The sequence below is a fragment of the Nerophis lumbriciformis genome, linkage group LG03 (genome assembly GCF_033978685.3).
Source record: "Nerophis lumbriciformis linkage group LG03, RoL_Nlum_v2.1, whole genome shotgun sequence".
NCBI lineage: Eukaryota > Metazoa > Chordata > Actinopteri > Syngnathiformes > Syngnathidae > Nerophis > Nerophis lumbriciformis.
In genome coordinates this window covers 63424496-63437195 of record NC_084550.2, presented here as the reverse complement: position 1 = coordinate 63437195, position 12700 = coordinate 63424496, and the positions used below count along the sequence as shown (strand labels likewise).

Here is a 12700-nt window from a genome sequence, read left to right as displayed (position 1 = left end):
ATATTATCGGCCGATAAATGCTTTAAAATGTAATATGGGAAATTATCGGTATCGGTTTCAACCTCCCGATATTCCCGGGAGACTCCCGAATTTCAGTGCCCCTCCCGAAAATCTCCCGATTTCCACCCGGACAACATTATTGGGGGCGTTAAGGCACTGCCTTTAGCGTTCTCTACAACCTGTCGTCACGTCCGCTTTTCCTCCATACAAACAGCGTGCCGGCCCAGTCACATAATAAATGCGGTTTTTACACACACATAAGTGAATCCATGCATACTTGATCGACAGCCATACAGGTCACACTGAGGGTGGCCGTATAAACAACTTTAACACTGTTACAAATATGCGCCACACTGTGAACCCACACCAAACAAGAATGACAAACACATTTCGGGAGAACATCCGCACCGTAACACAACATAAACACAACAGAACAAATACCCAGAACCCCTCTTCGGGGATGCTACAATATACACCCCCCGCTACCATCAACCCCTCCCGAATTCGGAGGTCTCAAGGTTGGCAAGTATGCTTTAGTATACTCTGGACTGAAGCTGTGTGCCTTCATTGTTTTTGTAGCTGTTGTTTTGAGGCATGTTTAAAAAAAGAAAAGAAAAAATAATGCACGTATAGTATTTCCCATAGTTGTAGTGGGTATTAGGATTATCTCAGAGAGAGCATGTCCCAAATTCCAAGCTGCCGTTTTGAGGCATGTGACTAAAATAATAAAAACATGGCAGTGCCATGTTGGCACTTTTTTCCATAACTGGAGTTGAAGTTGTTCTCTTATTTTGGAAAACCTTGTTTTTGATTGATTGGTTGAAACTTGTATTAGTAAATTACACAGTACAGTACATATTCCGTACAATTGACCACTAAATTGTAACACCCGAATAAGATTTTCAACTTGTTTAAGTCGGGGTCCACGTTAATCAATTCATAGTAAAGTTACATTGTTTAATGCAGGGGTGCTCACACTTTTTCTGCAGGCGAGCTACTTTTCAATTGATCAAGTCGTGGGGATCTACCTCATTCATATATATAATTTATATTTACTTATTTATGAAATATGTGTTTTTGTTAACAAGTTAAAGGTGTTTAATGATAATGCAAGCATGTTTAACACATATAGTTAATATTGTTAAAAAATGAAAGGTGTTTAATGATAATACAAGTATGTTTAGTACATATAGTTAATATTGTTAACAAGTTAAAGGTGTTTAAAGATAATGCAAGCATCTTTAACACATATAGTTAATATTGTTAATAAATTAAAGGTGTTTAATGATAATACAAGTATGTTTAATACATATAGTTAATATTGTTAACAAGTTAAAGGTGTTTAAAGATAATGCAAGCATGTTTAACACATATAGTTAATATTGTTAACAAGTTAAAGGTTTTTAATGATAATACAAGCATGTTTAACACATAGTTAATATTAATAAATTAAAGGTGTTTAATGATAATACAAGAATGTTTAATACATATAGTTAATATTGTTAACAACTTAAAGGTGTTTAAAGATAATACAAGCATGTTTAACACATATAGTTAATATTGTTAACAAGTTAAAGGTGTTTAAAGATAATACAAGCATGTTTAACACATATAGTTAATATTGTTAACAAGTTAAAGGTGTTTAAAGATAATACAAGCATGTTTAACACATATAGTTAATATTGTTAACAAGTTAAAGGTGTTTAATGATAATACAAGCATGTTTAACACATATAGTTAATATTGTTAACAAGTTAAAGGTGTTTAAAGATAATACAAGCATGTTTAACACATATAGTTAATATTGTTAACAAGTTAAAGGTGTTTAAAGATAATACAAGCACGTTTAACACATATAGATTCCTTTCTTCTTTGATGAAGACAAGAATATAAGTTGGTGTATTACCTTATTCTGATGACTTGCATTGATTGGAATCAGACAGTGGTGCTGATAACGTCCACATTTTCGAATGGAGGAGAAAAAAAGTCCTCCTTTCTGTCCAATACCACATGAAAGTGGTTGGTTTTTGGCATCTTATTTGTCCAGCTTCCGTACTCCTTTGTATACACTTTACAAGAAATACATTGTCGGCAAACTCCGTAGCTTGCTAGCTTGTGCACACCAGCTTTCAGAGACTCTTATTTTGTTAGCGCAACTGCGCAACTGTGCAGTCGGTCTTTGGAGTTTTGACGACAGGTACGGCGCCAGAGTCTGTTGAAATAAAGTGTTTCTCGCCTTCCAGTCGGTAATTTTAATGAGCTGGCAGCAGTCAGCGTCATCTCAGAAGACCCCCGGGTGCCGTGAATGTCAATCAAGTGACGAAAGTGACGTCATAGTGAAGATTTATGATCGCTCATTTTTAGGACTATTTTTTTAATGCCTGGCTGGTGATCGACTGACACACCCTCCGCGATCGACCGGTAGCTCGCGATCGACGTAATGAGCACCCCTGGTTTAATGCATCCAGCGGGGCATCACAACAAAATTAGGCATAATAATGTGTTAATTCCACGACTGTATATATCGGTATCGGTTGAAATCGGAATCGGTAGTTAAGAGTTGGACAACATCGGAATTTCGGATATCGGTAAAAAAGCCATTATTGGACATCTCTAATCCAAATACCATGTGCCCAAAATATAAACTAGCGTGTGTTATTAGTGGGCATGTGTGTGATTTACTAAGACTGGGTGTGCAATTGAAAAGTGGTGACTGATATAGCGGAGGACTTTGTGTAGCAAACACCATGGAGACACTCATTTACTGCACATTCATGTTATCATGCTCCTATCTGTGGTGTTTGCTATGTTTTCAAACATGCAGCAGACATCTACCACTTTTTGTGGGCATTTTAGAAGCAGCCATCCAGTGCGTCTACATTGACATGTTTTTTTACGGGCAATGTTGCGCTCATGGAAGAGAGGCTGCACTTACTCTGTCTCAAGACGCATAAAAATGCATACTCAAATAAGTTTTTTTTATAAAATAAATATTTTAACAATATATATTCTGTGTGGGAAAAAACAAACATCATTAAAAAATACTAAATGACTCCAAAACGCATCAATTTAATTTGTTTTAATCAGCCCCTTAAGTCCTCTAGCAGCTGTAAAATCATTAAATGATGTTGCTGAAAAGACAATATGTCTAATATTTTTTATTTCTGGCAGTCCAAAATATTGACACACACACATTGGACGAAGGATTCTCGCCTGTCCATCATCTGTCTGTGCAGCGCATTTGTGGAACTGTCAGTTTGCACGTACTTCTCACATGTGCTAAATAAAACGCCAATTAGTGCCCCCAAAACGGTGATGAGTGTTGATAAATCACATCGTGTGTGCTAAATAATTATACTTTTATCTTTTCCCAGTATTGTGGGCATGTTGATGAACAGCATGTGTTCTGCATATTAATGAAGACGCAAAATGGATCTCTGTGAGCGCTTTGAGTGTCTAGTTGATAGAAAAACGCTATATAAATGTAAATTAATTAATTATTATTATTACTATCATTATTCTTCTCACTTAACAGACTATATCCACTTTGCGCCCGTTTAGAAGATCAGCTTTGCGTGTGCTATCAGCTTTGCAAATGTTTTAGTACACGCAAACATTTAGTAAATCAGGCCCTAAAAGTGTTTGATTTATTATGTTTAGTGTCTCTCACAAAGTCTGCCGTGAGTAGTAGTCAGTATTGTTGTGGGAGGAAAAGGTAAACGTTGTGATGTGTCTATGAATTTAATACACCGCCGTATGCTTAAAATTACAAAAATATTTAAATATTAAATGTTATTATGAATGTTACTACATTACATATATACTTACAGCATGTATATGAAACCTTGATGGAGGTGTTTGGATGTTTTTAGAGCCCTTTAGAGGCCAGATCTGGGCAAATTACGGCCCGTTAAAGGGGAACATTATCACCAGACCTATGTAAGCGTCAATATACAGGTAAAAGCCAGTAAATTAGAATATTTTGAAAAACTTGATTTATTTCAGTAATTGCATTCAAAAGGTGTAACTTGTACATTATATTTATTCATTGCACACAGACTGATGCATTCAAATGTTTATTTCATTTAATTTTGATGATTTGAAGTGGCAACAAATGAAAATCCAAAATTCCGTGTGTCACAAAATTAGAATATTGTGTAAGGGTTAAATTTTGAAGACACCTGGTGCCACAAACTAATCAGCTGATTAACTCAAAACACCTGCAAAGGGCTTTAAATGGTCTCTCAGTCCAGTTCTGAAGCCTACACAAACATGGGGAAGACTTCAGATTTGACAGCTGTCCAAAAGGCAACCATCGACACATTGCACAAGGAGGGAAAGACACAAAAGGTTATTGCTGAAGAGGCTGGCTGTTCTCAGAGCTCTGTGTCCAAACACATTAATGGAGAGGCAAAGGGAAGGAAAAACTGTGGTCAGAAAAAGTGTACAAGCGATAGGGATCACCGCGCCCTGGTCAAGATTGTGAAAAAAAAAACCATTCAAAAATGTGGGGGAGATTCAGAAGGAGTGGACAGCTGCTGGAGTCAGTGCTTCAAGATCCACCACCAAGAGACGCTTGAAAGACATGGGTTTCAACTGCCGCATACCTCGTGTCAAGCCACTGTTGACCAAGAAACAGCGCGCAAAGCGTCTCACCTGGGCTAAGGAAAAAAAGAGCTGGACTGCTGCTGAGTGGTCCAAAGTCATGTTTTCTGACGAAAGCAAATTTTGCATTTCCTTTGGAAATCGAGGTCCCAGAGTCTGGAGGAAGACAGGAGAGGCACAGGATCCACGTTGCCTGAAGTCTAGTGTAAAGTTTCCACCATCAGTGATGGTTTGGGGTTCCATGTCATCTGCTGGTGTCGGTCCACTCTGTTTCCTGAGATCCAGGGTCAACGCAGCCGTCTACCAGCAAGTTTTAGAGCACTTCATGCTTCCTGCTGCTGACCTGCTCTATGGAGATGGAGATTTCAAGTTCCAACAGGACTTGGCGCCTGCACACAGCGCAAAATCTACCCGTGCCTGGTTTACGGACCATGGTATTTCTGTTCTAAATTGGCCCGCCAACTCCCCTGACCTTAGCCCCATAGAAAATCTGTGGGGTATTGTGAAAAGGAAGATGCAGAATGCCAGACCCAAAAACGCAGAAGAGTTGAAGGCCACTATCAGAGCAACCTGGGCTCTCATAACACCTGAGCAGTGCCAGAAACTCATCGACTCCATGCCACGCCGCATTAACGCAGTAATTGAGGCAAAAGGAGCTCCAACCAAGTATTGAGTATTGTACATGCTCATATTTTTCATTTTCATACTTTTCAGTTGGCCAACATTTCTAAAAATCCCTTTTTTGTATTAGCCTTAAGTAATATTCTAATTTTGTGACACACGGAATTTTGGATTTTCATTTGTTGCGACTTCAAATCATCAAAATGAAATGAAATAAACATTTGAATGCATCAGTCTGTGTGCAATGAATAAATATAATGTACAAGTTACACCTTTTGAATGCAATTACTGAAATAAATCAAGTTTTTCAAAATATTCTAATTTACTGGCTTTTACCTGTATACCTTGATGTTGCAGGAAAAAAGACCATATATTTTTTTAACCGATTTCCGAACTCTAAATGGGTGAATTTTGGCGAATTAAACGCCTTTCTAATATTCGCTCTCGGAGCGATGACGTTACAACGTGGCGTCACATCGGGAAGCAATCCGCTATTTTCTCAAACACCGAGTCAAATCAGCTCTGTTATTTTCCGTTTTTTCGACTGTTTTCCGTACCTTGGAGACATCATGCCTCGTCGGTGTGTTGTCGGCGGGTGTAACAACACGAACAGGGACGGATTCAAGTTGCACCAGTGGCCCAAAGATGCGAAAGTGGCAAGAAATTGGACGTTTGTTCCGCACACTTTACCGACGAAAGCTATGCTACGACAAATATGGCAAGAATGTGTGGATATCCTGCGACACTCAAAGCAGATGCATTTCCAACGATAAAGTCAAAGAAATCTGCCGCCAGACCCCCATTGAATCTGCCGGAGTGTGTGAGCAATTCAGGGACAAAGGACCCTCGCTAGCACGGCAAGCAATGGCGGCAGTTTGTTCCCGCAGACGAGCGAGCTAAACCCCCTATCGACCCTAGCTTCCCTGGCCTGCTGACATCAACCCCAAAACTGGACAGATCAGCTTTCAGGAAAAGAGCGCGGATGAGGGTATGTCTCCAGAATATATTAATTGATGAAAATTGGGCTGTCTGCACTCTCAAAGTGCATGTTGTTGCCAAATGTATTTCATATGCTCTAAACCTAGTTCATATTTGTTAGTTTCCTTTAATGCCAAACAAACACATACCAATTGTTGGTTAGAAGGCGATCGCCGAATTCGTCCTCGCTTTCTCCCGTGTCGCTGGCTGTCGTGTCGTTTTCGTCGGTTTTGCTTGCATACGGTTCAAACCGATATGGCTCAATAGCTTCAGTTTCTTCTTCAATTTTGTTTTCGCTACCTGCCTCCACACTACAACCACCCGTTTCAATACATTCGTAATCTGTTGAATCGCTTAAGCCGCTGAAATCCGAGTCTGAATCCGAGCTAATGTCGCTATAGCTTGCTGTTCTTTCCGCCATGTTTGTTTGTGTTGGCTTCACTATGTGACGTCACAGGAAAATGGACGGGTGTATATAACGATGGTTAAAATCAGGCACTTTGAAGCTTTTTTTAGGGATATTGCGTGATGGGTAAAATTTTGAAAAAAACTTCCAAAAATATAATAAGCCACTGGGAACTGATTTTTAATGGTTTTAACCATTCTGAAATTGTGATAATGTTCCCCTATAAGCTTTTCAAACCGGCCCGCCAGACGTCTCCAAATTTTTTTTAAAAACTTCCCCATCTAAACTGCGCTTTTGAGTGAAATACGGGTTATCACGGTAATCTACGCCGAGCAGCTGCAAGCAGACGAGGTTAGAAGCAGAGTGAGCGGGGTTTGTTTAAAGCAGCCAGCCTGGAATGTGAGTGTCAGGGACACGAAAGCAAATTTCAACAACCAAGTTCTGTTTTGCAGCAAAATGTTATTATATGGATTATTATTATATGGATCTGTGGGTGTTTTTTGTCTGCTGCGTTCATGTTTCGCCATGTTTGTTGCATATATGTAAAAGATCGATCTCCATACAATCGTCTGAGAAGTAAAGACGAGAGGCGTTCATATGTTCTCCATATTCAGTGTTTTATCATTCATAGTTAATATTACAAATCCCACATTATTTATTTTTATGTACATTCTTTTACTCAGCAAAACGGCTGTAAAATTCCATTAACTTTTTCGTGGTGGTCTGTCATAGCATTTTTAGCATTCTATCAGTCGTATTGTGAGTGTTTGTATTGTGATGACAATCATCAGTCTGTCCTCATATACACAGTGACTGACTGATGATTGTGTGAGAGGAGTGACTGACAATTGTGTGACAAAATTTACTGGTCTTATTTTTTCAGTTCTGATCTTTAACATGACACTGTGAGTTTGATATCAGCAGGATATTTCTGTATAACAGAGGAGCGACTGATGATTGTCTGACGACACACACACACACACACACACACACACACACACACACACACACACACACACACACACACACACACACACACACACACACACACACACACACACACACACCAAACAATGTGGCCCCCAATTAAAAAAAATCACCCAGGTCTATTAGAGGCAGAATAGAGCGACTCCATTGTTAGCTGACTTTTGCCAGCATTCATTTACTAGTTAAAATGCATTAAAAAAAGAAAAACAATGTGTTCTTGTCTTACATAAGGATTGTGAATGATAGGCAACATTCCAAGAAAAGTCAGACTGACTTTGGTCTTCTAAAGGGAGTGACTGGTTTACCTGCAGGAAGGCCATAATGATATCGTCATAATGATTATGCAGCTGGATGTGTGCCATTAGGTCCCAGTGAAGTTTGCTCTCCAAGTGCTCCTCCAGCTCCTGCCCGTTGCTCACTTGAATGTCGCACAGGTCACAGTTGATGGTTATCCTTCAAGACACAATTTGATCACATTTTTGATTATTAGGCTTTTGTGCTTCAAATCCTGTTGCTTTTTTTCACTTTCACAAGTCATTTGGAGAGGTACTATCAAAGTGAAACTCACTGATCCATTTGTACGGACTTGGTCTTTGACCTTTTCATACTACTTGAAGGTGCGCTGTCTTCCTCTTCTATGAAGGACACACAAAGCAAACACTTGTGATGACATTTGGATCCAAAGGAGACACACACGAGCCAAAAATTAGAACCAGGGATGTTCCAAACAGGGTTGCCAATTATGATCACCATAATCAGAGCAGGAATTTCACAGGAGCCAAGGCTCTTATTGCCCCTCGAAAAATGATATGGACCACGGCCACATCTCCTCTCATCTCAGAGTTTCCCGCAGCGCTTAACAACAAAGAGCCCCCACCTAAACTAAAGTCTTAACAAGCTGCTCAGCTTAGTTCTGTCTCTGCCTCTGTCAGTACATCTCTGCAGCAGACTCCCCCCAAATTCTAATAAACACCTCCCAGTCAACAACGAGTAACATCCCTATGAGCCCGTTGACGTTCTAGAAACATAAGCGGCAGCTCAGCTCACTCGCAGTCCTTGAGGTGAAGGCTAATTAGCTTGTAGCGTAACGTTAGCTCACTGTGCGGTGTGTGTGCGTGCGTGCGTGTGTGGTACGGACAGCAAAGCCCTGTCTGTCTGAGAGAAAGATAAGCATTATTGACCTACAGTTAACAACTAAGTTATTTCACTTGACCTTTTTCTGTGTTGAAGCAGCAAAAAACGACATTATGTTAAATGAAGGGTTTCCTGAAGCTGTCTCTGATAGTTGATATAATAATGTAACTGCATCATAAAGCCTACATGAACTCCATGGTGTTCAGGGATGAATAGTCTCTCCTATTGCACTATTCTTTCAGCTATAGTTACATTAATCACTAGTAATGTAGCAGCCTAGTTTTGAATGGCAGGGTCACTGCTATCACATGTTGATAAAAATATAACATTTACATAATAAAAATCAACTACAGGCTTCCCAAATGCTGTAATAAATTAAGCATGATGAGTTGAGCATATGTCAGCATGTGGCCCCACTTTTAACTCTTTTTTTCAAACGCTTATTGCAAACGCTTATTAATTTGACTTAGTACCGTAAGTCATTATTTTGACTTAATAAATTACTAAGTCAAATTATTGACTTACTAAGTCATAATAATGACATACTTAGTGTTGTGTGACTATCAGAAACAAATTAGTCATTGAGAGTAGAAAGCAGGGCTCTGTCTGACACGCTGGGTCCAAGGATGCAACATGAAGTCATTACTGCAGTTTTGAAGATGATTTTATTTTCCCCTTGAGTAAAAAACAATACATTACATGCAGATGGATTTGCAGGACTATATGGACCAGACTATGATGGAAAAAGATAGCCTGTTGTGGTCAACAAAGTAACGGCACCCTACCTCACTCTCCCTCTATACAAGACAAAAGGATTCACAGGCAGGTGCAGGTGTTATTCATTCAGCAATCATTCAGCCACGCACGCACGCACGCACGCACGCACGCACACACACACACACAGACACACACACAGACACACACACAGACACACACACAGACACACACACACACACACACACACACACACACACACACACACACACACACACACACACACACACACACACACACACAGGTTACAAGTGAGAAACAAATCCCTACATCTACACTTAGTATCTCAGGTAAGTAGGACTGTTTTGTGTTTACTTTACGGAAGAAATATCGTTATATATCGGCATTCAAAAATTGTAGGTGTCTTCACGCGACAAAGCCGGCCTACTTCACCACAGTCTGTAGTCTATTGCCCCCGCAGGCTGTGGTGGCAGCGATGAGGTGGAGAGGTGATGGTGATGGCGACAGGCCGAGTTACACACTTCCTTACACCCACCCACCCCGTCCGTCCGCCTGTCCCCTGGAGAGACACCACCTTAACTAACACATTTTCTGGGGGAAACACTGCATCTGCATAATTTTCATGCCATTACGGCTTCTGTGACCAGTGGTAAGTTTAAAGGCCTACTGAAATGCGATTTTCTTATTCAAACGGGGATAGCAGGTCCATTCTATGTGTCATACTTGATCATTTCGCGATATTGACATATTTTTGCTGAAAGGATTTAGTAGAGAACATCGACGATAAAGTTCGCAACTTTTGGTCGCTGATAAAAAAAAAGCCTTGCCTGTACCGGAAGTAGCAGACGAGTAGCGTGACGTCACAGGTTGTGGAGCTCCTCACATCTGCACATTGTTTACAATCATGGCCACCAGCAGCGAGAGCGATTCGGACTGAGAAAGCGACGATTTCTCCATTAATTTGAGCGAGGATGAAAGATTCGTGGATGAGGAAAGTGAGAGTGAAGGACTAGAGGGCAGTGGGAGCGATTCAGATAGGGAAGATGCTGTGAGAGGCGGGTGGGACCTGATATTCAGCTGGGAATGACTAAAACAGTAAATAAACACAAGACATATATATAGTCTATTAGCCACAACACAACTAGGCTTATATTTAATATGCCACAAATTAATCCCGCATAACAAACACCTCCCCCCTCCCGTCCATATAACCCACCAATACAACTCAAACACCTGCACAACACACTCAATCCCACAGCCCAAAGTACCGTTCACCTCCCCAAAGTTCATACAGCACATATATTTCCCCAAAGTCCCCAAAGTTACGTACGTGACATGCACATAGCGGCACGCACGTGCGGGCAAGCGATCAAATGTTTGGAAGCGTACTCACGGTACCGCGTCTGCGTATCCAACTCAAAGTCCTCCTGGTAAGAGTCTCTGTTGTCCCAGTTCTCCACAGGCCAATGGTAAAGCTTCACTGTCATCTTCCGGAAATGTAAACAATGAAACACCGGCTGTGTTATCCGGTACAACAGTCAAGGGGTGCATTCTACGGCGGGGGTGCGTTATCCGGCACAACACCTGCCGCAATACACCGCTTCCCACCTACAGCTTTCTTCTTTGCTGTCTCCATTGTTCATTGAACCAATTGCAAAAGATTCACCAACACAGATGTCCAGAATACTGTGGAATTTTGCGATGAAAACAGACGACTTAATAGCTGGCCACCATGCTGTCCCAAAATGTCCTCTACAATCCGTGACGCCACACGCAGGCGTCATCATACCGAGACGTTTTCAGCAGGATATTTCGTGCAAAATTTAAAATTGCACTTTAGTAAGCTAACCCGGCCGTATTGGCATGTGTTGCAATGTTAAGATTTCATCATTGATATATAAACTATCAGACTGCGTGATCGGTAGTAGTGGGTTTCAGTAGGCCTTTAATTCTGTCTCGTATTAACCGCAGCACCGTGCTGTTAAATGCAACGCACGCAGCAGTAATGCAGATGTTTCAGCGTCTCCGACTCCTCAAAGTGCACTGAATGAAAAAGTCGGATGAGCTAAGTTACAGGTGTCAAACTCAAGGCCAGATCTGGCCCGTGACATAATTTTAACTGGCCCGCAAACACCTGGAAATGATATGTGTCAATAAAGTACTTAATATTTTCTCACTAAATGTAATTGCATACCTTTTAAACTTCAATAGTATCCAATATTGCAACAAATATTACAGTGTACTGTCATACTCTCTAAACATGTTTATGTCTAAATAAAAATAAATAAAAATACTTACATTTAAAGCAAACTACCCATCAAATTAATAAAAATGACAATACATTTTACATTGTTCCTAACAGCATATTACTGTAAATTGAAATAAACTACTACGGTTTTTTGCGTTAAAATTCTGTTGACTGAGCTGCCAGTTTTTGACTGTAAAATATACGGTTGTTTTTAACAGTGTATTACTGTAAATGGAAATACGGTACATTTGTTTTTACGGTAGAAAAATTGGCAGCTAAATTGCCAGAATAAAAAAAGAACTTGTACTGTTTTTCCATTCAATTGTAAAACCAATGTAAATTCAACACAAAAATTCTGGCAACTAAGCTGTAAGCTTTTTCCATTAAAAAAAAAACAGTGGTACAGTTTTCCCATTGACCGTAAAATGTTGTAAAAAATAAAATAAAAAACAGTATTTTAGAGTAAAATTTTGTAAATGTAAAATTTTACCGTAAAATCGACAATCTACTTAAAACGATTTATATAAATAATAATTAAATCCAGAGGCAAATTCATACATTATTCACTGTTATAAGCAGCCCTCTGATGGCAGCCATAATTTTGATGTGGCCCTAAATGAAAACCAGTTTGACAAAAGGTAAGAACATTTGATACATTTGTGAGAGCATAAAAAGACAATAAACTCAACATATCATATACACTGTTCATATTTAACGACACAAAGGGATGATGTGTGCAGATTCTGCAGTTTTCTCGAACCCACTTGACCAAGTTGGTTTAACAGGAATGAAAACATGGCCGTAACTACTATTGAGGACACCCAAGTCATGTCCTCGCCTCCTTTGTATTTTTAAGGTGACAAAAAGAAGAGAATATGACTGAGTGCAAATATACTTTGTGTAGGACATCGTGTACGTCACCATGCGGTAGATCATCCTCTCTGAAGACACGATCTTTGGTCATGCCAGTCCGCTACAACTCCAGA

The 12700-nt window shown here is 39.9% G+C and overlaps 1 protein-coding gene across 7 annotated transcripts in view; it reads right to left on the bottom strand.

The window, feature by feature from the left end:
* The window catches only part of LOC133588513 (uncharacterized), a 62716-nt gene that overhangs the window by 15553 nt on the left and 34463 nt on the right, over nucleotides 1–12700 (bottom strand). For all 7 annotated transcript variants that reach the window (XR_012049314.1, XM_061941111.2, XM_061941119.2 and 4 more), the window contains 2 exons: nucleotides 8166–8232; nucleotides 7903–8050 (listed from right to left, as the gene is read on the bottom strand). Coding sequence is in view for 6 of the 7 variants with exons in the window: in XM_061941111.2 (XP_061797095.1) it covers nucleotides 7903–8050; nucleotides 8166–8232 (215 nt within the window). In the remaining variant the exon portion in view is untranslated. The remainder of the gene's footprint in view (nucleotides 1–7902; nucleotides 8051–8165; nucleotides 8233–12700) is intronic.